This window comes from Chaetodon trifascialis, chromosome 3 (assembly GCF_039877785.1).
Source record: "Chaetodon trifascialis isolate fChaTrf1 chromosome 3, fChaTrf1.hap1, whole genome shotgun sequence".
Classification (NCBI taxonomy): Eukaryota; Metazoa; Chordata; class Actinopteri; order Chaetodontiformes; family Chaetodontidae; genus Chaetodon; species Chaetodon trifascialis.
In genome coordinates this window covers 13,399,895-13,426,305 of record NC_092058.1, presented here as the reverse complement: position 1 = coordinate 13,426,305, position 26,411 = coordinate 13,399,895, and the positions used below count along the sequence as shown (strand labels likewise).

Genomic DNA, 26,411 nt, shown 5'->3' with positions numbered 1-26,411 from the left:
GCGGAGGAAGGATGGACCAAGTATGGGTTAAAGGCGGAGAATTAATTTCACATATGCATGGCGTGTGCAGTTTCCCCTCCCTAACTTTGCATGTTGTGTTTCAAAATGTGACTAATAAAGGATTTCTTCTTCTATATTTACCTTTTGAAATGTTGTGGAGTAAAAGTACAAAGTACAAAGAAAAGTACCTCAAAATTGTACTTGAGTACTCCAGTAAATATACTTAGATACACTGCACCACTGCTGATCTGCAGCAGTGATTTCATTAGCAGGAGTGACTCAGGAACATAACCAACACTGACACTTACAAAAAAAATAAAGTTATAATGATAAACTTTATTTACAGATCATTTTTCTAAACAGTGCTCTAAAACAGCCAAACAGCACAAGAGGCAAAAAGTTACAAGTTACTGTAGGTGTAGGAAAATGTCCATCCACACACACACGCACACACACACACACACACACACACACACACACACTGTGCATGCATGTATACAGCACATAATTGAAAGTGAGCAGATTAAGATCCTGAAGCAGCCTCAGATTGAGGTCAATGAGATCTGTCAGGTGAAACCGCAAAGCTCTTTAAGCACTTCAGAGCTCACCCTTCAGTCTGCACTATCCTGCAAGAAATGTCAGTTTGTCTTTCTTCAGGTTTGGGCTGGGAGCTGAGGGGTCTGCATGCAGTATTTAGTTCAGTGGCTCTATTCTTTGTTGTACTGTGCGGAGTAGAGGCTGGTTCTTTTGTTTTAATCCCTCTGACAGACCTCTTTGCAAACACCATGCATTCAAAACCACACTATATCCAACATCTGATTTAATTTCTATTTTCCCTGATGTGAGATGACTCCAGTTTGGTTAACTAAGTTGCCAGCTATGGGCACAAACACTCAGCATAAAGTTATTTAGCTTTACATGCTCCTCTTTTAAAGGCACCTAAGAACAGCATTGAGAGATAAGCACTTGAGCCGATGTTCATCTTCCGCTGAGCACAGCAAAGTTCCCCTAAAGGTTAGATCACTCCTACACTGGTGTATGTCTGCTTCTCCTCACACCTTTCGCTCTGCCCTAAAACACCCCTGTCCTTGCGCTCCATTGGCCCTCCTCAGTCAGGTGGGCAGGGAATGCCCAAAATCCTCTCCTAAGTCAGGAAAATGCTCAAACATTCTCCAGTGCTCGCTGCAGGCAGTTGACGCATCAGCTGCACAGTTGACGGCACCGGTCAGAAAGTAGGGCCTACTTCCATTTTTCCTGACACTTGGCTTTTGAGCAGAGGGGCCCCAAGCCGGGAAAAGTAGGATGGGGGCTGGAGCGAGCGCCGAGGAGAAGCGCTCCAGAGAGCTGGAGAAGAAGCTGAAGGAGGATGCCGACAAGGATGCAAGAACTGTCAAGCTGCTGCTGCTAGGTAAAGACAGAGCTGGATGCAATGAGAGGAAGCCTCATCATCACGGTGACACATATTTAAGGGCCCCATAAGGCCCCTTGGTGAGGCTATTTTTACACAACGTCCTACAGGAGAAATAGTTATCTTATCTCGCTATAGGGTATAATTGTTGCTGCTGCTGTGTGTAAGAAGTTTTGCTTAATCTTTCATGAACTTTATTTCGAAGTTATCAACACAAATAGATCTTGGCTGAAGTTTGTTACAGTCTGAAAAACACTTACTAATATCAAATGTGATGAAAACAAGCAACATGTTTCAGTCAAGAGAAAGGCTTAATAACCTGTGTCATTGAGTTGCTTAGACACTTTGATAATCACTCAACCCAATCCCTTGTTAATCCTGAAACAACAGGTCTTGCAACACAAAGGGCTTAACCCTGAAGGACACAGATACCTTACCGCCCATCCCAAACAGTGCCTGTGGCTGGAGCATTCAAATACAATAAGATAAATGCATCACAGGCACTAGAGTGATGGGGAAATTAGTAAAAACTTTAAATTAGGTTTGGTTTTCTTTTTTCATTTAAGCACCAACGAGCTCTGTACACCAAAATATCTGTGTGTTGGACTTAAAAGCACATTATTGTTGGGGATAATCTGTAATGTCTGTCAGGTTGTTACAGATATTGTTTCCTACTCAGCTTCATCATCTCCTCATGACAATGCAGGTCAGAGACAGACATCAGCTCTGATTAATGCCACGAGGTCACCTGCAGTTATTATCATTCTCCTCTCACATTAATGAGATCCCAAACATAAATAAAAGTACAAAACAGCAGTTAAGAAGAAGTCGGATTTATAGAAAATCCTTAAAATTGAATTACTCTGAAATTATAATTACATTTAATACGTTTTTCTTCATTCATACAGGTGCTGGAGAATCAGGAAAAAGCACTATCGTCAAACAGATGAAGTGAGATCATTTGACTTTACATCCGAATGTCCCATTTCTTCTTTAGCTGTAAATCACATACTAATTCTGTATTTTCACACCAGAATTATCCACAAAGATGGTTACTCGCTTGAAGAATGCTTGGAGTTCATTACCATCATCTACAGCAACACCCTGCAGTCCATCATGGCCATTGTGAAGGCCATGAACACACTCAATATTGGCTACGGCCACGCCGATCAGCAGGTGACGACAGCTGAAGAAGACTTCAGTGTGTGTCACGTTAATTGATTTCAGGTTAGACCACTCAACATAACTTGCATGCGCCTCTGTCCTCTTGCCCCTGCAGGATGATGCCAGGAAACTCATGCATCTTGCAGACACCATTGAGGAAGGCACCATGCCTAAAGAGCTGGCAGAAATCATTTTGCGCCTGTGGAAGGACACTGGCATACAAGCATGCTTTGACAGGGCCTCAGAGTACCAGCTCAACGACTCCGCTGGATAGTAAGAAATCACCCAAGTTCGGATTTAAGGTTGTCACAAGGTCCCATATGAGTGCTTGTCACTGATTGAATTGCGTTTTCCCTCAGCTACCTGAATGACTTGGAGCGACTGATCCAACCAGGCTACGTGCCCACTGAGCAGGATGTGCTGCGATCAAGAGTGAAGACCACTGGTATCATCGAGACCCAGTTCTCCTTCAAAGATCTCCATTTCAGGTGAATCAGCCTGAGGTTTCTCAGGAGGAGAGCACCAATGACCCAACATTAGTGCTTCTACTCTGCTGGACTGCAGTCATTCCGATAACACGCTTCTATTCCCATGCAGAATGTTTGATGTGGGTGGCCAGAGGTCAGAGAGGAAGAAGTGGATCCATTGTTTCGAAGGTGTGACCTGTATCATCTTCATCGCTGCTCTGAGCGCCTACGACATGGTGCTGGTGGAGGACGATGAAGTGGTACGATAACAGATCCCACACTTGATATTCCACACTATTTGTGTCTTATCCAACACTTGGTTCATTGGACAGGCTCTTCATTGGGAACACACACATTTCTCTTTCAGAATCGAATGCACGAAAGTCTGCACTTGTTCAACAGTATCTGCAACCACCGCTACTTCGCCACCACCTCCATTGTACTCTTCCTCAACAAGAAAGATGTGTTCGTTGAGAAGATCAAGAAAGCTCATCTCAGCATGTGCTTCCCTGAATACGATGGTGAGGTCACAGAACTTGCAGCACATTCAAGGATATTAAAAAGTGACTAACTAATCAAACGTGCCTCTCTGTCTTGTCATCTTTTCCTTAAGGCCCCAACACTTATGAGGATGCTGGTAACTACATCAAATTGCAGTTCTTGGACCTGAACATGCGCCGAGACATCAAAGAAATCTACTCTCACATGACCTGCGCCACAGACACAGAGAACGTCAAGTTTGTGTTTGACGCCGTAACCGACATCATCATCAAAGAAAACCTGAAAGATTGTGGTCTCTTCTAAGAGCCACGCTAAGACACCCGACCGAGGTGAGAGAAGTCTGCTCGGTATCATAATGATGATCTAGATTTAAAACTGTTGCACCAGCTACTGTAATTAAGCAGTGCGATTTTCTTTCTCCTCCACAGGGTGATGTTGTAGCCCTGTCACATTCCACAAATCCCTTCTCGATTCAACAAACTGGGGATGAATGAAGATGAAAACCATCCCTTCAAACAGCCATCCTCAAACCGGCGAACGCTAAAGAATTTAAATCTAATGAGTTGTAGCTTTGACCAAAGACTTCGGGTCACCTGAGACCAGAAGACAGCTCTTAAAATCCTGTGCAGATTTCAGATGAGTTGAGTTTTAGTCAAACTAACTTTTCTCTCGAGTCTCTTGAACTTTGAAGGGCTATGCAATCAGTAGGTAAGACATCAAGAGCTTCTGTCGGCATGAAGTGGTTTCTTCTCACATGTGCTAATGTGAATAGATGTCAGGCTTATGCATCATCTCTACGCTCCAGTAACTGGTCAGTATTCAGCCAAAAAGCAAACGAGAGGACCTCACCACCTGCAGACGCACTTCAACTTTTGTTAGAGATTTAAGAAGAACTCATCAGTAGAAATTGCTTTTACATACAGAAATTCTACAGTACGGTTTGAGATATAATTCAAACAATTAAAAAAAATGTGTTAGAAAGTGTAACTCTTTGCAATAGTTGAAAAGGGCCGGTGTATATAATTAAACTGTTTTCTATTGGACAGTTCATGAAGTGTGGTGATACCATGTGGATCTATAACACTGCTGAATGGTAGATGTAATATACTTCAACTTAAAAACCCTTGTCTCAAAGTGAAACTACGGGCCTTTGAGCCGACTATCCTGTACAGAAACCAATAATTGTAAACCTTGACTAAATCTATTAAAGCTTCTGTAGAAAACTGAGTAGTTTTCCATTTTTCACTAATAAAAACCAACACAGCAATGTCTTGTTCATAATCTGTCATTTATTAGTTTCACAGAGTGTTTCAGGTTCTTTTTCTAGAATTCTGAAACTGTTCATGTTTACTAGGATTGAACACCTTTAATCTTTAATTTCAACCAGATTAAAAGAACCGTTTGACATTTTTTTGGGAAATACACTTGTTCGCTTGTACACTTCAAGCTACTGCCAGCAGCCGGTTACAGCTGTAGCTTAGCTTAGCACAAAGGCTGGTAACAGGGGTAAACAGCTAGCCCAGATCTGTCCAAATACCAAAATCATCTTACAAGCGCCTTTTAAGTTCAGTAATAAACATGTTATATCTTGTTAATTTATAAAGTGTTAATGGGCTTTAGATGTGCTGGTAGGTGGATTTTGTTACCTTTGGACAGAGCCTACCAACCATTTCTTTGTGCTTACCTACGCTAACCAGCTGCTGGTGGTAGCGTCATATTTAACACACAGAGGCCCCTTTCATCAAACTTACACAATGAGATGAATTCCTATACAATTTATTTCGATAAGCTCTAATCAATTACTACTAATCAAAGCTAACATCATACTTCTGACCCAGCATGAGCATGTGAGAGTCCGGCAGGACTTGGAAAGTTATCTACAATTGGCATAGCTGTACTCACAAATCACTGTCAGTGAAACAGGCCCCACAGTGGGATCAAGTGGTATTAATTTTTTCCATCTACATTTCAGCAGGAAAATGAATAAGTCTATTTCCCAAAATGTCAAACTATTCCTTTAAAGATAATCTGAGTGGACTGGGGTGATGTCAGCCAATTGAAAAACTCATAAATATCATTCCCATGGCCTGGAGCAGTTTAGATAACACTTGAGAAATGAACAGCTGTCTCCCAAGGCCGAAGACGATGCCGATGCTGTGAAGTAATCGAGCCATGCAGCCTGCAGCTCTGCTGAGCTTTACATACTCGTGATGTCTGGTAAGAGATGAACCAGCCCGGAAAATATATCTCAACATCAGTTAAGGAGACACCATACACTTGTTCTGTCTGCGTGGAACAACGATGAATATTCACAGTACAACTGTACTTCAGTTCAGTGCAGTTATTCTTTGACCTCAGATAACCAAGATTTGCAATATAAATACCTAAGACTATCCTACGACATTGTAGGCGATAACATTTCAAGAGCACTATTTCTTATGTAAGCATTCATTGATTTTTGTTTGTCCTTTAAACCCTGAGTTCTCACTGCATGACAATTAAGGTATGATGATGTGCAATTAAGAGAAACAGAAACAGCAAATGACAACTTTCATCTACTCTAAACACGAATAAACTTTGTGTACGTGTGACAGAAAAATGATGGCGAACAAACACGTTTTCACTCGTTAACCTTAAAAAATACACTTTATGGCTTGTTTCGTCACGTCTAAAAAAGCAGCTTTACACTGACGTCATAATCGGTGTAAAGCTGTACACACATGGAATGACAGCTATTGTGCAATATCGACAGTGGCCTCCAGATGCACTTGACAGTGTTGTGCACAACTAATATGCACTGTACAGCATCCAGAAAGACCACGAAAAACTGAAGGCACTTTAAAACAGCAAGAGTTGACTAAACCACTCCCACTGTTGTCATCTATTAATGTGCAGCCCTTACATAAAAGCACTGATGTAGTCAAGTGATTTCACCGCAGAGGCACTAATCATCATGTTCAAAGATACTTTTAGAGGTGAGTGTTTTTATAGGCTATGCATTTTACGTATGTGTGGCTAGATGGCACTGTTCCCATACACATGATATTGTGATTCACAGCTCAGCTGTAATTTCAAATACACACTCATACACATACACACACACAATGTAACACACTCACACCTGAACCAAAACCTCACACATTTTTTTTTTTTTGCTCCACAAAGTTGAAAATCACTTGCACAGTCTTCTCATTTTCCATGAGAGACGTTGTTCACCTTTTACTTAATACAGCAAGTGATCCAGCTGCTTTCTCAGGTTTGCTTTAGTGTCTGGATCCTGGGACGCAGAGCAGACGGGACGAGGACTTTGACCAACCGTGGATCCTTTTTAATCTCACCGCACCTGCACCTGAGGGGGTGTGCTGAAGGTCTGTTAGTGCCAGCGTCACCACATCCATCCATCCTGCTCAGAAAAGTCCCACCATGTGATCGATCTGCCTCATGTAGACACTCTTCAACGGCAGAGCGTAGCGTCGCTCCTCTGGGATTCTGTTGCACTGCAGAATGATAGAAAAAGGGACAAACAATCATCACGTCATGGGTTTTAAGAAAGGTTCTAGTTGCATATGACACTGAAAATGGTGAGATGGGCTGGGCCTTACGTTGCTGATGTTGCTAAGCTGTGGCCGGTTGTTTGGCTCTCTTTCTGCCAGCACTCCCTCTTCACATGGAAACAAGTCATTCCACTGTTTCTCCCTGAAACGCTTGTCTATAGGCACAACATGGCCCTCTGTGGTGAAGATGTACTTGTTATCGGATTTGTGAAGGGGGTTGTCCTCATCAAACAGCTGCAGCAGAAAAGAGACATTTCTTTGTTCACATTGCAACAACAATTTAAAATATAAGGATTTAACTGCACTCCAGTCTTCATCTCCAGGAAAACAACATTTAATCTATTGTATTACGTTGATCAATACATATCCAATATCATATTATGCTCTCATAATCATATATACTGTAACATAGCTCTAGCTCTGACATACTTAAGCTATAACTTACAAGGTAAAGGTATTTGCATGTCTCACTGAGGAAGAAGCTCTCCATGCGATCCTCTTTGGATTTGTCCACGACGTGGTGGAGAGTGGCGTACCCACATCTGCAAAATGACACAGCTCGGCTTCAGGTAGACATATCAGAGCAAACTCCCAAAAAACGGTGAATATTGCATGATCCACACCTGACTTTGGCATTTTTCTCAAGGCTCTGAAGAATATCCATTCCAACGTGCAAATAGAAAGGATTTTTGGTCGCCTGTGGGGAAGTGAAGAGAGTCAAATATAAACCATGACACACAACAAACCACCAACGCAATGCTGCATTACGTGAGGTCAGATCTGCTACCTGGTACAGCAGATAGGTCGACTCCACCAGCTCTGGCCTTAATGGGTAGAAGAGCACATCAGGGGCCTGCAGCTGCCAGTTGTATCTCTCTGGCAAAGCCCCGAAGCGCTTCCAGATGGCATAGTAAAAGGCATGCAGGCAAATGGCATTATCTACATCACCATTCAGCACCTGGTGCACAGAGTGGAAACACCTCTCTTTAGTTGAACACATATTTCACCTCATCTGTCAAAGCGGCAAGTGTATAACCTAACCTGTAGTCCAGGAAAGAAGGCCTGAAGGGAGTCAATCCAGGTGTTCATGATCTCACCGCTGAACATATTCACATTAACATAGAGAGGAGGGTCACCCTCTCCTTCATTACATGACTCCCTCCTGGAAAAACACAGAGGCAGAGTGGGTTTCACAATATGTCACACCATTCAGTCCATCAGACCGTGTTGGTTTGTCCCTCGTTGTTATCACTGGTGTCTGAGGAGGAGGAAAGCATCACTGTGCGACTCTGTCTGCATGCAGATGTCAGACATCTCATGGCAGCCTCAAGTCTCACAATTCAACTTTCCACATCCTTCAGTGAGAAAAAGAAGACTGGAAACCGTAAGAAGTTTCATTTCCTCTTTGGCCATTCCCAGACAGACACTCATTTACATACTGTAGCTGCAACCGTTTCAGGTGCAACCTCATGTGAAGCTCGCTCATGTCGAGAGCACGCCCAGCTACTTTCACACAAGCTGCAGTGTCACATTCCTTCAGTGTGGGACTCACCCTCTCCTCATGTGGTTCTGAATGCTCTCGTAAGCAGCTTGAAACATCCCGTAGTCCTCTTTCTCACCAAAAAGGATGTATGATTTGAGCAAATACTCATAAAAGGAGTCCATACCAGCTCCCAGACCGCTCTGCCTGCCAACCCACTGGCCTGTTTGGATATTGACTACATTCCCTAAAAAAATTACAGAGAGAAAGTTGCTTTAAATTTCATTGTAATTCCATATTCATAGCATATGTTGTAGCCTTAACTGAACTGGGTGGTGGCTCAATTTAAAAGCTGGACTTACCTAACAGACCGGTCTCGTTACTCCTCAGGCTCCACAGAGCTCTCACAGCTCGTCTGGCGACCCACTCAAACGTGGAGTCTCCAATCAAGCGGCTCAAAATCCCAAACTCCACCAGCAGGGACCCAGCTCCAGCAGTGCAGGTCTCATTGATGCTATCAGGAGGAACTCCCGTCTTCAGGTTCACCTGCATTTAAGATAAAAGTCAATAAAAGGTGCAAAGAGGCTGATTTCAATCTTTTAAGCATAAAGTGTATAACAGCAGGTGTCTTGTGAAACGTTCGTCCACTGTCTCGCTCACCCTGGGGTAAGGAATGCCTGTGCTGGTGTTCTCAAAGGCCGGCAGCAAGCGGACAGCCAAGTCATGAGCCAAGTGAAGCAGCTCGTTGTCGTAACCCTCAAAGCCCACCTTGCCAAAAGGATGTTTTGGGTCTGTCAGCAGGATGTGAGATGAGATGAGGCTTCCCAAGATCCTTCAGGGAAAAGAGGGACAACAGGGTTCCACACAGAAACAGATTCTCATTACAATATGCTTTTTTCTGATCGTTATCATGATATTTGAATACATATAGTAAATCACTGTTTCCAGTTAGGTCATTAGGGCTACAGAAGAAACCATGACAACGACAATCAAGATGAGACAGTTTATTCTTGTGTATAGTAACAACATTTGTACCTGATGTTTGCCTCAAAAACCTGCACAGTTGAGTCCTTGTCAAACGACACAGTATCTATAACCAGCTTGACAGCTCTCTGGAACTCTGTCACATTGCCAAGCACCTGCAGAGAGACACCACATTATATAACCACAGTATACTACATCAACAAGCTCGTTTGGTCGCATAACTACTCAGTGAATTCTGGGTATTTTGCTTAAATTCTATTCTAGTCCCAGTAACTGTCAAAGAAATTACTTTGGTGCCTAATTTGTTTTAAGCTAAGCACGGGGCGAAGGAGACACCCTGCACTGTCAATTTTAAGGCTTTCACAGTGACAGTCATGCAGGCAGTAGAGCCTCTGATCCAGCTGACTCCGTGTGAGGGGAAGTTTGAGTTGTGACAGAAAGCACAATTTACAGCACAGTCAGGAAGTGCTAACCACAACGCTACTGTGCTACTGAATGTAGGTCAAAAGTGAGACCACGTAACAAAAAAAAAAAAAAAACCTCGCATTTTCTACCTCATGAAATGGATTAAGCTGCTTTCTGATCTCATCTGAACTGATAACTGAACGTAACTTACCAGCAGGGTGTCCAAGGTGTCAATCAGTGTAAGGGAATAGTTCCCCAGGACGTCATTTATGTTGATGTTCGACCTGAAATAAAAGCAGTGAGATGGACTGAGTGGTGTTGGTGCAAAAGAGGGAGAAATGATCAGCAAAAACCGGGAGCAAAATTTAAAATCAGAAACAAAGCAGACATGAGTGCAGAAACATTTTCATCGTCCAATAATATCGTTCTCTCTTATTACATAGTCACTATCAGGCACCCAGTGCAACTAACATTTGATGTCTTTGATTGAAAACTGACTTTAATAATTAATGAATCATTATTGAAAAGCTCTATTTGTGTCATGTGACTGAAAGGAGTGTTGACGGATAACGATGTTGACTACTATATGAGACACGGTTTTACCTTTACAATAACCTGCCTTAAGTGGGAACGGCATGTTTCATCATGTGGCGTCACTTCCTGGAATAGAAAGCTCTTCCAGTGTCATTTTTTTAATGCTTTAAGCGCCACAAAGGAAATCCAGTCACCCCCATTGCATTTGGGTGGCCTCAGAGATCACAGAGGCAGATATCTCAAGACCTTGGCTCAAAAAAAGCAAAGCTACATGCATGGCTAGATACCAATATGGAATATACACACCTGCTTTTGGATGACTTGTTAAATTTTAATATTCTATTATATTCTAGTCTTTTATTTTCAGTGTTCAGCACTTTTACAACTTTTACAAACTGAAAGAGGTTGAAACATCCCCAAAAAACTGAAAGACTAGAATCAGGAAAACATCCTGATTGATTTGGGTACACAAACACTTCTTAGGCTTTTTTTTTTTTAACAAAAATACCAAATATTTACTAGCTCCAGGTTGTCATATTTGAATACTTGCTGGTTTTCTTGGTCTTTCTTTTAGACTTTTGGTTGGACCAAACAAGCAATGTGAAGATGTCACAGAGGGATGTGGGAAAATGTGATGAGCATTTTCTACTATTTACTGGCATTTCATAAACCAAACAGAGATCTGATTAAATAAAATCAGCAGTTAACTGCAATCCTAACATTGTTTTTCTCTCCATCCATTAGATCAAAATTGCCCTAGTGGCACCCAGTTTGAGGCCCATTGAGACACCTGCATGCCAGTTTTGGAGGTCCCTGAAGCCCAGCCTGCTTGTTACTGAGCAGCAGTGGGCAGCACTGAGATCAGCAGCAGGATTGCAGCTAGCTTGCTGCTAGCTTTTACGACCATACACGAAATGCAAATAGCGCAGCCTGCAGAGGACAGTTAAGATGTAAATGACCTGTCCGTCCACTTCAGACAGCCAGGACAGCTTTGAGTGACTCACGGGTTCAGCACGTCGGGGCCCCTCCCCTCACAGTCAATGGGATTCAGCTCGTCCTCGGGAAAAGCATATTTCATGTAATTGTCATATCCGAAATAGAACATTTCTTTGGCCATGGCCTTCATTTTTGCCTTCAGTTTGTCCGGGAAGGAGCTGTATCTCCGCACGTACTCGTCCTTGTTGCCATCGAAGAAGCTCAGGTAGGACCTCTTGAGTGACTCCTCTCCGACCTTTGCACAGGTGCTCGCCGTCTCTTCATATTTCTGCTCGGGTATTCGCTGAGACCACGAGTAGCCCCTCGGGTCGGTACCCTTCTCGTCCCTGAATAACAGGTCCAATTTGTGCAAACCGAAACTGAGAGGGAAGTTGAACCCCCAGCTAACGTTAGGTCCGAGCCCGAAGGCTAGCCACAGCACACAGCTGAGGGAGAGTCTCAGTACGACCAGACCAACTACTATTGACCTCCATTGCATCTTTGATCCGGGTCGATCTTAAAACGCATAATTTAAGTCCACACACCCCGGAGCGGTGAAGGAATGTGAAATCCTGTTTGTAAGGCTAAACTACGGGCACAGACGGGTTGTGGTTATTCCGCCTGACACTCTTCCTGTCAACAGACCAGCCCCTCCAAGATCCTGCATTGTGATTGGGTCTTCCTTCGTGTCGTCACAAAACGGGTTCGACCGGTGATTGGCCGCATAGCTCTCAATCTCTGGGTCGCGTTTTGTGGCATTCCTGACGTGTCAAAATTTCACTCTTGCGCCAATAGAAAACAGCCACAAGAGTGAAACGCTCAGGTTGTCACTGAAACTTAAAACATGATTTGGTCAGGCTTGCATCCCAAAAGATACAAAGGCTGTCGAATAAATGCAAATGTAAATAAAATAGAAGCTAGACACATGCTACAGTAGATTTTTAAGCTGCATAATCATAAATATTGGAAGATTTTTCTGATAAGATTGCACATGCTTGCTTTGGTAATTGCTAACAAATCACTTACTAGATCAGTCAAAAGAGTACAACGGCTGCACTACAAAAATGAGCACACTTTTATAAAAAGAAAACATTAAACTGCAGTCTAACAAATTGCTGTGACTCTTGTTTGGGACCATAATCTGCTCTTTAAATAGGTCATGAACTGGGCTACCAGCTAAGATAACAATATAGCCATTTTGACTTGTAATAGCAGGAAAAGACCAGGTGATGCAAATGATGTCGTTAAAGATGGCTCAGCTCCATCAGTGAACTATGACAGTGAGCCGGCATGGATAACACCAGGACTGTGGAATTATGCCGCCTAACTGGAGCACAGGTGTTTCGAATGTTATCAATTAAGCCTGTGCTTTTCCTGCCCTGACACATGACTGTGAGAAACAGCCAACGCATCACACGGGGCCATCAAAACTCAATTTAAATATAACTTAGAGGAGTCAATTGAGTAGTTGGTGCATGTTTAATCTAATCAGGCCAATTTAATGGTCGTCTGCATTAATGTGAGGGATTTTAATGTTGTATTTTAATACTTGTGGCGTAACCTGCACAGTTGTTTTCACTTTGCCTGATTAGACCTCTTATCAGGACTGTGTGGGTGTTCTTGATTGACTCTCCTAAAAGTTTTGTTGGACCTGTTGTTATCACATGGAGCTGTGGTCAAAGAATAGGCTGCAAAGCACCAACCAACTTCAGATTGAGCAGAGGTCCTTGTTTTTACATTGTGGTTTAGCTACTAGTGGTATTTCCATACTGAGCAGTCTATTCAAACAGTACAAATCACAGGACGATGTGTAAATTAAAAAGCATGCCTTTTTATTTCTTGAATATATTGAAGTGGTGTTTTTTTAAACTCTACCCAGGTAGGCACACCTTGCATGCTGCTTTGCTTCAGAGGTGAGAGACATTGCACAAGGCACTTTAAATTCTGCCAGTGTCTCAGCCTCGAGGCAGCACAAAGGACATCATTTCACCGAGGCTGCTTCCAAACGGAGGCCAATGTGAGCCACACGATCCCCTACAGCTTTACTTTTAGTACATTCAGACTTTAAATAGAATCATATATTCATACACGCACATCTCACATCAGTAAAAATCAAAGCTTGATATTTGTACAGACCTGCTTCAATTGACTCGCTTAAATGCACAATACTCTAAAACGACAGACGTGTTCCTTGAAAGAAGAGAACCTGATCAAGCGACGATCGTCAAAGACATTTACCGAGTAGAGCTCGACAGAAATGGAAAAACCTGCATGTCCACATCAGCCATCTCCTGGCATTATATCTGACTGTGTGAGAAAGACCTTTTCATTATGAGAGGCCCGTTTGACAGAATCAACCCTCCTTCAAGATCTGTGTCGCTGTTTACCCACGACTAGTGTTATAAACCACTGGGTATGATCAACTGGGCAATGCCTGAATGGAAGAAAGGCAGATCAGAAAAAAGGTTCTCACTCCAAGTTAAAGGAAACAGCTTTACATGATGTATAATGCCAACTGCATTCCTTAAATTTGGTATCAGGATCGCATTTTTAGTAGTGCATTCTCAGGGTTTGTGAAAGAATAACAAGGTAAAAGGGGGGAAAAGGGTGACATGAGCGTAACAGTGCAGCATGTGAGTTAGAGACTGTACATCATTGCAGAGTGATGGGGGTGTGGCATAAATGTAACATGGCAAACAAAGCTGGAGAACAACTCCTGCAGTTTCAGCTCCTCCTGGATTTTGAGTGCTGGATGAGCCACTGAAGCGTGATATCTGGAATCAAAGAAACACAGTCGGAGTATCAGTTTCTTTTGAAAAATCCCCCACGCGAATCTGGAGCGAACACAAAAATCATACCCCACAAGCTGAAACTCACCAATGTTGTCTTTCTCTTTGCAGGAAATCGAGTAGCAGCATATCTCTCTGTCCTGAATAGCCGCAAGATTCCTTTGAAGGGACAAAGGTGCATGAACAGATAATTACATATATATGACTGATCATCAATCTCACTGATCTGTATCTTGTGGGACACACTCTAAGGTCTCAGCTCAACTCTCAGCACGTTTCTAACTTGCCAGCAGGGGGAGCCAGTTCTTTACAGTCAACCAAATCTTAACACGCACCAGTTTTTACAAAATGAAAAAAAAAAAAAAAGAAAGAGGAAATTACCCTGATTTTTCTATCATTAGCGTAACAGGATAAGTAAAAGTAGAAATAAGTAGCAGGTTTCAATATAGAGACCAAACTGATATCAACATAATCTAATATTAAATCCCCAAATTTTCTACCAGTAAAATCTAAACAAGATTAAACAGAGCTATTTTCACAGGAAACATCATCAATGTGTTACTCATGACTAAAAATGACAGATCCAGGCATTCAGTTATCAGATTAAATACATTAAGGTTTCTGTATCATTTTTCACACTTACATTTTCTCAATGAGCTGCTTTTCATCTAAAGCAGTGGGGAGATCCCTTTTGTTACCGAGTACCAAAACCTAAAAAACATATTACAATGGAAATCTGCAACTGCTGCAAGCACTGAGAGAAACCACATTTTTTAAAAAAGCGTTGAATGACGGGTGCACAAATCATACAAATCTTAAAACTGGTTTCACGAAAACACTTACAGGAATTCCTTGCAACTGAGGTTTGTCTAATAAATTATGAAGCTCGTTTCTGGATGCCTCAACCTTTTCTCGATCTGCTGCATCAACCATGTACCTAAAAATGAGCAGCATGGAAACGATGAGAAAAATGTGTTTGACGTAACATATATGTCACGTCCAGTTCAACCCCAAGCACTGGTTCAATTTCCTGTCATTCAATTTGAAAATAATAATACTCACACGATTGCATTAACTCCCCGACAGTAGCGTTCCCACATACTCCTGAAGCGTGGCTGCCCTCCTATATCCCAGATCTACACAATTAAGGGCACATCATCACATTTCAAGATGTCAATTGCAATTATGTCCTCCTTGTACAACCACTGAGCGTTTTTCATTTCACCAACTATGAGTTAAAGTAAAAATACCTTGATGGTGACATTTCCTTTGGTGACCTTCCTCATATTGAACCCGACTGTAGGGATCATGTCTTCACTGAAATGGCCAGACTGAAAGGAAAGACACAAATGTAGGTCACGTCTAATGTGACTTTGATTGATAATACCACTGCAATTTACTGCAGAGAGTATATGTGGGGTGAGATGGGCATCCATCCACATGCACATCATCAATTAATTAAGGAGACTAACGTATCGCCACTTCACTCACACATATGTTCCAGGCTGGTAAGAGGACGGAGAGCCAAATGTGACAGTGTACTTGATGCTCCACCAGATCTGTTTTACACTTTTGCGTACTTTTATTGACACATGAAGTGGCTGTGCAGCTGCTTCAGACAAAGTCTAATAGTGGTCATTTAGGTTTAAACAGTCAAAATTAGTCATTAAAAACAATATGCTGCAAATATGACAATCAAGTTCGTGTGTAACTATATCCAAACCAGGGAAAAGACAGGGACTGATATGTGAGAAAAGCAAACATGTTCTCTCAAAATTAAAACAAGTGAACAACTCTCATTACAAGTTGGGACGCTGAGTAAAATAAATAATACAAAGTGTTCCTGACTCCATGTATTAATATCCTTTAGACACTCACGTGTTCAAAAAGTGGTGAACCTCGCTCCATCCTCGCTTGTGATTGACTGAGACCCCGTTTACACTTAGGGAAAACGCATATGTTTTCATGCGGTTTGGCCTCTCGTTTACACGCAAACAGTTTTTTTTTTTCCACGGAAAACAATCATTTTTAAAAACTAAAACGGCGTTTTAGGTTCCGAAACGTCACAACATGCGACTGAATACTTAACGTCATGTGAGCGACCTATGTTTACTCACACCCATAGGTTTGGCATAGTTATGATGCGCTCGACGGCGGATTTATCCGGGTTCATGTTAACGACAACACTTTTGAAAACGATGTTGTGTGCACGATGTTATTTTTGAAAACGGAGGAGCCAAAATATCCATTTTCCAAAATACCCTGCTACGTATAAACGTAGAGTTAGCCTTCCCAGGATGCCCCTTTCATACCCAATCATGACACTTTCACCTGTTACCAATGAACCTGTTTACCTGTGGAATGAGCCAAACAGGTGTCTCTGGAGCATTCCACATCTTTCCCAGTCTTTAGCTGCTCCTGTCCCAACTTGTTTGAAACATGTTTGTGCATCAAATTCAGAATATATTTACAAAAATAAATGATGATGAGGCAAAAACTTAAAGTATTGTCTTCTCACTGTCTTCAATTGAGTACATGTCAAAATGGATTCGCAAATTATCCCATTCTGTTTTATTTATGTTTCACACGGTGTCACAACTATTTTGTGGAATTGGGGCTGTACCACAGAATACATCACTTTTCACCAAACTGACAAACAAGCTGAATATTGCATTTCCACATGTTCAGGCTTCTGTGAATTCTCATTTTTGCAAAGTGAAGTGGAAAGAAAAATGCACTTCAGCATGCAGAGTCAGCGGCATTCCCCTTTAACTTCAAAACCCACAAGCTGTTTGTATTCCTTCTACCCGCCTTCCTGCAAGCATGCACTGTCTTCTGTACACCCATTTCACAGCACATGACTTGCTGGAGTCACCTGATGAAGCTAAGTGGAAATGAGTGCAGCGGTCTTATGACCGAGGGAGGAGGAACCACCCCCACTGCACCCATTCACTCGCTCTTTTGTGCCACAGGCTGGTCGGGCATGTTTCATCTCTACAGTGTGGAGGAAGGATCGGGGTTATGCTCCAACCCCAAACCCAACTTCCTCCTCATACACCAGCCCTGGTATGTCAGCCAACAGTGCTGGTGCCCAGAGTGCACTACAGTCCAAACTGACAAACTGTGAAGTTTTCTGTGTGGACGCTGTCGTTAAATGCAGAATAAAATTTGCACAGGTTGTTTGATTTCTCCTGAACACACTTTCCACATCAACAATGGGAGTAATAGTTAATGCTGTGTTCAAATTCCCACTGGAGTTTTGTATTTCATTAATTACTCAATCACTTATTTTCTTGATTAATTGATTAGTGTGTTGGTCTATTAAATGTCTAAAAATTGTGAAAAATGTCTGTCACAGTTTCCTAAAACACCAGATGACATCAAAGCATAAAGACATTCATTCAGTCTCCATAAAGCACAGAAAAGCATTAAATCCTCTGGGAGCTTTTGCATTCAGGAAAACAGAAATTGCACAATTAAGTAATTAAAATACTTGCAGTAATTATTCTTCCTATCAATTGACTCATCAACAGTTTCAGCTCCAGTGATGTGTTGCCACTGATATCTATAACTCTGAATCCAATAAGGCTGGGACACCATGTAAAACATAAATAAAACAGAATGTGATCATTTGCTAATCTTTTCTGACATAAACTAAATTGAAAACAGTACAAAAACAATATATTTAATGTTTGGCCTCATCAATAAATATCCGCTTATTCTGAATTTAATGCCAGAAACACGTTTCAAACAAGTTGGGACAAGAGCAACTAAAGACTGGGAAAGTCCAAAAACACCTGTTTGGATCATTCCACAGGTAAACAGGTTCATTGGCAACAGGTGAGAGTATCATGATTGGGTATGAAAGGGGCATCCTGGAAAGGCTCAGTCGCTCACAAGCAAGGATGGAGTGAGGTTCACCACACATGACTGCATGAAGGAGAAACACTTTGTAAAACTGTTGTCAGTTTGCTTGCAAATGACCGCATTATGTACGTTTCACACAGTTTTTGAAATCTGGGTTATAATCAAACCTAAAACTCCAAATCCAGTTGAAATCAATGGCAATAAGAGGATGAAAGAGGACAGACAGCAGACTGCCAAAGTCTCAAAAGCTTTGACGGAGGGACTAGAAACATTTGATGGATATCTTGGGGGCAAACATTTCCTTCATATCTCTTCCTCTAACATCATTCATTCTCTGCAGACCCTGATAAAACTAAGTTTAAAGTAGGATTTTTGTTCTCCACTGCACGCCACAGGATGATGCTTTTATTCAATTCATTTAGTTTTGTTCCTGCCTCATTTTTAGCTGGTTGTCTGATTATGATGTCCCTTATGTGTTTTCTTGTGAAGCACTTTGTGACGTCTGCTCTTGAAAGGTACTGTATAAGTAAACTTATTATTGTTGTTGTTATTAAAACCCGATGGGTCAACAGGGAGCGCTGACTGAGTGAAAGGCATGTGTGCCATGAAACTTTGCATACTTTTCACAATGTGCTGCTACAAACTCTGCTGCTGTCTAGCAATTAGCCAATGATAAATTGCTCCACCAGAAACAACAGCTTTGAGAAACCCCTGCAAAAGTTGCACAAGAGAAACGGCTGCCAGCCTCAGTCACAGCGAAAGACAGTGCCTGTGTACCTTCAGCACAATTTGCATGTTCTGCCAGATACAGAAGGCACTGACTGCTGTTTAAGTTACACATTTAACTGAACAATGCTTAGAAACTACGAATCCAGTCACTTTCTGATGGTGCATTGAAGGGATCGGACACTTTGTGGTCACTGGCCACCTGCATTCAGGCATCAACACCAACAATAACTAAGAGGCAAATATTGTTCTAAATAATTATTAAAAATAAAAAAAGTTTAGAGATTACTGATCCAGTGTCTCTTCTCTCAGCTCCAGTTTGATCTCTTTGTAATTTGACATTTCTGCTATGGACTGAAGGTCAGTTTGTTGCAGGGAAGCAGACTGAAGTGACCCACTGTGTTGTAATGTTGACTTGTCTTAATGGTCAACATGTCTTTGAGTTAACTTCCTAGTGTCTGAAAAACGCTGACAGCTCTGAACTCAGTATAAAACGATCCCCACAGTTTCAAGTCACAACTAAGTAACGCAGTATGTATGCTGCGTTTGGGTTTGGCGTGCTAAACAATCCTTACACATTAACTCAAGCAACTAGCTTGGATCCACTAGCTGCAAACTAGTTAGCTCAGCTGACTTGTTGACTCAGGAGCAGCTACCTGAGTCAGTCTCAGGTCTGTTTTTGTGGACATCGTTTTTGGACCCAAATTCCTGACAGTGTAGCACAGACCTAGCTTGGTAACTGTTATCCCATTATTACGGCTAATGGTATTAGCACAACCCTAGCAAGGTGGCTAGCAGCTGAACACTTACAGCGATCACGTTTACAAATGTTGTTTTTCCCGAGTACTGGAGGCCGACCAGCGTCAGCTCCATCTCCTCCTTCCAAAACAGAGACTTGAACCAGTCCAAAAGCCGGTTTATTAGTGCCAGCATCTTGAGGTCGCTGTCCAAACTCCTCTGTTGTTGTAGCTGTGTCTCCCTCCCTGTCAGATGTGGCGTTTTCCAGCGGGGAAGGGAAGTGGGACGCAGTCAGGTGTCATATGATCAGTCGGCCAAGGCGCGCCCCACAGCGCCCCCACCGGCGCATGGAGGAAATGCATCCATGTTCAAAAACCACATTAAAACTTCGGGGATTACAAAAAAAAAAAAAAAAAATCAAATACTGAAGAATAACAAATTTTACTTAAAAAAATGCTGCATTGAATATTGTACTGGGACCAGTGTTACCTGTTCCAGTAAAGACACTGAGGTCCTGCCCTCAGTATTTTGGGTAATGTGGTGGTTAATAACTTTTAAAGCAGCCTGCCAGGACAATAATCTGTGGCCAAACCACAGGTTGGGGTCCAGTATGTCATGCCCTGTGGTATACATGGTCACATATAACTACATTTGTCTCTTTCTTTGTTCTTGGGTGGAAAGATGCATCACATGCTAATATCTATTACATCTGTGCAACTTAAAAATGTGTTTGAACAGCGATGTCATCATTGAAAGAAGAGAGTTAGAAATATCCTTTAAAGAGCCTCAAAGAGGTTTAGCGATTTTATACATGTTTTTCTTCCTGTCCTTTTTTGGTCTTCTGCTGTAACAAATGAATTTCCCTGGCGCGCAATGAATAAAGTCTTATCTCTTCTTATCTTGCCATATCTTATTTTACAATATTTACATTCACTTTTAAAGAAATATGTCTAGAATTGATCAATAGCATTACTGTAACTATAACCATCTTTATTTTTTATGTTTTTTTTGTTTGTTTTTTTTAACAAAATCAGGCAAAAAATAAGAAAAAATTATCATCCAAAAAAGTAGAACTCATTAAGCTGATATTTCAGAAATCTCTGGTTGTGGCCCTGATAATGACATATTTCTGATCGTGTTTTCAAAATTTTCTCATCATAACTTGTTGGTATCCCATCACAGTGATATTCATATGATATTATGATGAAAAGAAATCCCAAGAAAGTTCAAGAGAAAACACTAAAGCAAGCTGTTGTGATGCTATAACCACAATTATAGAAATTGATAGTGAAAGATAAACTGAGCAGATCCGTTCTCACGGTCGTGTCAGGCTCGGGTGAAGGGTAGCTTTTCCTGTTACAGTCATGGAGTGAAAAGAGAAGAGGGCAACTTTTAAAAAGTCATTACAAATACAAACATAAGCTGCATAAAAAGTTTTTTCTTATGGAGCTCATAAACAGAAACATTTGAACAGATAGAGGTGGGATGTTTTTAAAGTTCCAAATGCTTAAAAGTTAAAGTTTCCAAAATGTGAAAAAAAAACTTAAAACATCTGCGAATTAATCAAATGGACCATTTCTGATCTGAAAGTTAATTTAAACATTGATTTTTTTAAATAAATACATAAATATGTGCCCATCCTAATTCAGTAATCCAAATTACAGCCAATGTCTATCTTTCATCTTCCTTTCTTTCTTCCCTCCTTTTTTTTCCCAAAAAAATAATGTCACCACCGGATAACACATTATAATAAGCACTAAATGCCTGGATGGGTCACTCAGATCACACTCCAGGACAGACATATGTAATATAATCTGGACACGCTAATCGGCTAGTATTGGATTACATGTGGCAGGTGTCCAAAGTGGATCAGTGTTTTTTGTGTGTGGCAGGAGGAGCCAGGCCGCCGGCCCTAACAATCACTGTGAGACGATGAAAAAGAGCAGCGGAAATCTTTTGAAAATTGAAAACATTTATTCATTTTTTTATTTACAAAAACAATCCTTTCAGTCACGCCTCAGCCCTGACTGGGGCATCTGTAAGAAACAACTAAGAGTGGAGGCTATTTTGACATTACTATTTCCTGTTTCTACTTCTGCTTCACACTCAGAGTTACACTCACAGACCTGGACATCAAATCTGCTAAACACTGAGCAGCTTCACTGGAGCAGATGAGGGTTAAGTGCCTTGCTCAGGGGCACCTCAATAGTGGTAATGACTAGATCTATCCTGCTAGAGATCGAACCATCCCCAAGCCCACATCTTTTAGCTTATCAGGCTTCTCAATATTCAAACGTGTGCATTTACTGATTCTTTGGACCATTCATATTTTTCTAGTGCTTGAGCTTGTGGCGTTGTTCCAGACTTGTTGTCAGAAAGTGTCGACTTTTTCCATCTGCGCTTGGCCCAAACTGTCGCTGTCCTTGGACTCATCCTGGATGATGAGCTGGAAGCCACTCTCCTCCTTTGACAGGTGAAAGTCGCTCGTGTTGGCAGCGACTGCTAACATTCCCGTGGGATTATCATCTGAAGCAGAGGGAATGAATACAAAACAGGTATTTTAAAATCAGCATCGTCATGAAAAGCCCACTGTGGTCATGTCACAGGCTTCATATTCTTGATTGCTCTCCATTGATGTATCTCATCTGCATGCTGCTTGTTATAAATGTGCGTATAATGAGTAAATTCTTACTGTAGGCCTTTGGTGTTTGTTGTTATCTTACTTAATCTTAACTAATCTATGAAAGTTTACTTGTATTTTGTATTAAAAAATGATTAAATATTGTAGCAAAAGAACAAATAGTGCACAAATCCAAGTGAAAGCAGATGCAAAAATAGACTTTCAGAGACTCTGAGCCACAGTAACCATGTTGTTTTCTACCCATTTCTCTCTCCACTTTCTATCTGGAAACACATTTATCTGATCAGAGAAAACAATCTCATTTACCAACACTAAGCTTGAATCTTCTTGTATCAGAAAGGACAACAATGTGCAGCCATGCATACATACTGTGAAATACAGCGCTTACAGAAAGTATCCATCTTCCCTTGGAAGCTTTTGTTTTATTGTCTTAAAACACTGAATCTGAGTAGAGAGTTGGTCCAGATCTCAATCCAATTAGGACTTTGTGGCTTGACATGAAAGACGCTGTTCACTCATGAGCACAATACATGAGTGATTAAATCCACTTTGATTTCCCAAGTTGTGAAACAATAAAACATGAAAACTTCGGCCGGGCCGGGTGAAAACTTTTTTCAAGGCTCTGCACAAGTGAAAAACAGTTTATCTTTATTTCCAGATCTGCTCAGATCAGATCTTAGTACCTGCTCACTTACATGATTTGTGTTTCATTAGTTTCCTTATACAGGCATGAGACAGAAGCACAAGGAGGGTGAGAGAAAGCAGAACAAAGCCAATGCCAAGGAACACCTGAATGAAGTCTCCAGCAGGTCCGGGCGTCTCTGGTGAAACATCAAATCACAGTCAAGTTAGTTACAGTTCAGCTGTATTGTCGTTATGTATGTGTACAGTTTGGCAAAAACATTTATTTTCCACCCACAAAATGCCATCAAAAACAGACGATGCTGCAGTTATGGTTACATACCATCTCTATCACAAACTGCATTGTGGGTTTTGTTCCCTGGAAACCGCTCAACAAGTCCAAGCATTCTGCACCTGTTGACCAGAATTTATTTATGTTACAGTCATTTAACATCCTTTTATGGGGGATTATTATTGTGGCTCGAGTTTTAGGGTCTTACTGTATTCGTGGCCTGCAGATATCCTCATTCACATCAAAATACGCAGTATCGGGGCATGCGGGCTCACACTCATAAGAATATTCTATCAAGTCTTTACCCATGGTTTTTTCTGCAAGATAGATAGATAGATAGATAGATAGATAGATAGATAGATAGATAGATAGATAGATAGATAGATAGATAGATAGATAGATAGATAGATAGATAGATAGATAGATAGATAGATAGAGCATGTTAGTATGTTAGCATTAACGTTCAACTCAAAGCGCAGCTGAAGGCTGAAGACCTTTAGTCCTGTTCATGTCAAACCACAGCTTGCTCTCTGCACGGCTCCAGTCTAACAGTCTCGTGATGTTAAGCATGTTTTGTCTTCCTCTTATCAAATACACCCAAAGATCATTGTTGAGTTTCGTCTCCAATCACGGAACGGAAACACATGGTAGTCATCACTCCTTGCATTGCCTAAGAAATGAAAAACTTGGCAAACACTTTGGAAAACTTTTTGTCGCTGAGCTTCCTTGACATTGTTATGAGCCACTCTCTTTTTACTCATTTAAAGCATTAGCATTTGAATGATTATGTGACCCCTTGTGTGTGTGAGCTGAGATATGAAGACATTTCAAATTCTTACATGCATTTTCAAACATCAGCTTTTTTTATTTGCGTCCATTATAAATAAAGTGCTGTTGCCTCAATGAAAAAAGCTGTTTGGGAACGTTAATCCAACCTACATTTCCAGCACATGGCTCTGTCTGAGCCACATTTATTTACAGGCATGGCACCCACAAATACCCATGGAAAACTGTATATTGTGCAAGCAGCAATTCATTTTGAAACACACCGCTGCCACAACGCATTTCTTTCATCTACAAAAAAATTGCCCATCCTCACCTGTCCTCTTCGGTTTCTCCCCTATGACGCATTTGTTTTCCTCACAGCGTGAACACACATTGTTGGAGCACAGGAAACCAGAGCGGCACGAACACTTAGCATCTGCGGTCAGTGTACATTTCTCTGCATATACTGCAGAGAGACAAGAAATCAAACCACAGGACTTTCACGTGATAACAGTGTTTTATCTCTGATCCAAAATGCAGTGTCAGCATAACTGCCAGGTGTTTCACTCGAGATCCTCAGAGAGATATTTTCTAAATCAAACCCCTCTTCTTTATTTTCAGTCTTACCTTGATGGCATGATCGGCATTCCTTACATCTGTCAAAGATGCTATATTGATTCAAATAGGTTCCTGCCTTACAGGGGTGACAGACAGATTGCTGGTGATCTGAGCAGAACTCCTTCATATATGTACCTTCAAAATCAGAAATCAGTTTCTTAAGAATTTGCATAAGACGAATTTGCAATTAAGACAAAATAAGGATTAGATATAAGATGTTACCATTTTATATAAGCATATTTTATCTTAAAATTTTAAGGAAGAATTATGAGTTTTACCTGGGGGACACAGGTCACAGCATCGGCCATTGATGTCCGTCTGTCGAGCGCCACAGCCTGCAGCGTATTCTATAATCCAAATATTCAATGCACATGTAAGTGCCAGGGAAAGGCTCTGAGGAATCATTGTGACCAGTGCTCTGCTTGTGCCTTCAGACTTTTATCCTGTCTGCTTGCTGACGTCAGCGTCAGATGTGAGTGTGGTTAGCTCGAAACATTGTGTGAGGCATGTGCAATAGTTCAGGAAGTGAAAGACCACTTTCGACTTTTGGAAACAGCTGGTGATTTAACAGCATGTAGCCTCTGAACTGACTGACATAGTATTTAGTTTTTCGTTTCTTTCTTTTTTACAGATATGGATTTACTAGATGTCCCCTGTGACTTTATTTTATTGTAATATTTTATCTTATATATCTAAAGAGGGGATTTTCAGCTTGGCTTTAGGAGGGGAGCCAGGTGTGTGTGCATCCAAGCAGAGAGCACAGGCGGTGCGAACAAGTGGCACAGACTTATAAAGACAAAACTGAGGCATCAACTGGTGGTCACTATTCTGGGTCTGCCTTCTGGTGGATTTCTTATAAAGGGTGTGTTGGTGTTGGAGGTGTTGTTTCAGGTTTTGTCAAAGGCTTAGCTTTTGATGCTTCTGCAGAAAGTGATGACAAAGCAGACGAAGTTAAACCACCATCTGCACGCACATGGTGCTCTACAGAAACATAACCAAACCCTTAAAACCATGATTAGTGGCAGTTTTTATGATCATACACATGATAAAGATACAGGATGCTTTCTTCTCTCTTGTTTTTGGAACAAGAATAATTTCCAGGTTTCAGGTTTGGTCACATATTGATGCATGGTCTGCTTGTCTCTGATTTCCAGGGTTGGCCACCTTTTGCCTGTGAGGGCTCCTTTCCTAGACAGCCAACAAAAATAACAACTCATCATGAGTGCAAGACTGAAAATAGGAGTGAATCTGGAGGTTTTACATCTATGTAATCTGACTCCTGAAAATCTCTCGAAGGTTTAGCTTGACGGACACCTGACAGGAGGAAGCTATCAAGAGTGCTATGCTGAAGAAGCACTGTGCCTGGGTTGGGTTCGACTGTGGGTTTCCTTTGTATGCATGTGTAAATAACACACCACTTGAAGATGACCTGAAGTAACAGACTTAGTGCTGCCAAATGCTCCCCCAGTGTTTAGTCCTTTTTTATCATTTTTGCTATTCATTTCTACTAAAATAAGCTCAGCTCATACCTAAGTGTGGTGTGCTACCATGATTAAGGAGTGGTTTGTTGCACAAGACATCAGATGAGCTGTGATCCTGTTTTTCAGGGCTTTTTGTATATAAACTTCATAAGCATAATGCAAAATTTGACACTATAAATTAATTCAAATGACACAGTGAACAGCAATAACTGGTAAATCCCATATCATAAGAAGGCAATAAACTGAAGCAATTACCATCTTCAGCATATGACTCAACGGAAAAACCCACAGCATGCAGGGTGAAGATGCAATAAAAGCAACAGAATTTCATCTAAAGCAACTAAGCAGTAAAGCAGTAAATTCTAACTTTACACCACCCGTTATCTTACTAAAGCCCACTG

At 41.3% G+C, this 26,411-nt stretch overlaps 4 protein-coding genes across 4 annotated transcripts; 1 reads left to right on the top strand and 3 right to left on the bottom strand.

The window, feature by feature from the left end:
- The first annotated feature begins 1,166 nt into the window (after positions 1-1,166).
- Positions 1,167-4,101, top strand: gnat1 (guanine nucleotide binding protein (G protein), alpha transducing activity polypeptide 1). Its single transcript, XM_070994123.1, has 9 exons — positions 1,167-1,408; positions 2,317-2,359; positions 2,443-2,584; positions 2,688-2,845; positions 2,932-3,060; positions 3,170-3,299; positions 3,407-3,560; positions 3,653-3,869; positions 3,969-4,101. Exons 1-8 carry the CDS (start codon positions 1,303-1,305, stop codon positions 3,841-3,843), a joined length of 1,053 nt encoding a protein of 350 aa, XP_070850224.1. The 5' UTR covers positions 1,167-1,302; the 3' UTR covers positions 3,844-3,869; positions 3,969-4,101.
- A 713-nt stretch (positions 4,102-4,814) lies between these two features.
- On the bottom strand, positions 4,815-12,135 carry edem1 (ER degradation enhancer, mannosidase alpha-like 1). The gene is made up of 12 exons (XM_070994111.1): positions 11,502-12,135; positions 10,175-10,247; positions 9,610-9,713; positions 9,235-9,406; positions 8,937-9,120; positions 8,647-8,821; positions 8,136-8,256; positions 7,882-8,052; positions 7,718-7,791; positions 7,540-7,636; positions 7,143-7,328; positions 4,815-7,037 (listed from the first exon to the last, which is right to left on the bottom strand). Exons 1-12 carry the CDS (start codon positions 11,969-11,971, stop codon positions 6,948-6,950), a joined length of 1,917 nt encoding a protein of 638 aa, XP_070850212.1. The 5' UTR covers positions 11,972-12,135; the 3' UTR covers positions 4,815-6,947.
- A 1,148-nt stretch (positions 12,136-13,283) lies between these two features.
- On the bottom strand, positions 13,284-19,862 carry arl8ba (ADP-ribosylation factor-like 8Ba). The gene is made up of 7 exons (XM_070959822.1): positions 19,665-19,862; positions 15,512-15,592; positions 15,324-15,397; positions 15,105-15,198; positions 14,905-14,972; positions 14,350-14,420; positions 13,284-14,246 (listed from the first exon to the last, which is right to left on the bottom strand). The coding sequence occupies exons 1-7, from the start codon at positions 19,785-19,787 to the stop codon at positions 14,197-14,199; spliced, it is 561 nt and encodes a 186-aa protein (XP_070815923.1). The 5' UTR covers positions 19,788-19,862; the 3' UTR covers positions 13,284-14,196.
- Positions 19,863-21,601: 1,739 nt separating this feature from the next.
- tnfrsf18 (tumor necrosis factor receptor superfamily, member 18) lies at positions 21,602-24,934 on the bottom strand. The gene is made up of 7 exons (XM_070959821.1): positions 24,808-24,934; positions 24,539-24,664; positions 24,246-24,377; positions 23,355-23,463; positions 23,198-23,268; positions 22,929-23,054; positions 21,602-22,118 (listed from the first exon to the last, which is right to left on the bottom strand). Exons 1-7 carry the CDS (start codon positions 24,932-24,934, stop codon positions 21,964-21,966), a joined length of 846 nt encoding a protein of 281 aa, XP_070815922.1. The 3' UTR covers positions 21,602-21,963.
- Between the last annotated feature and the right edge of the window lie 1,477 nt (positions 24,935-26,411).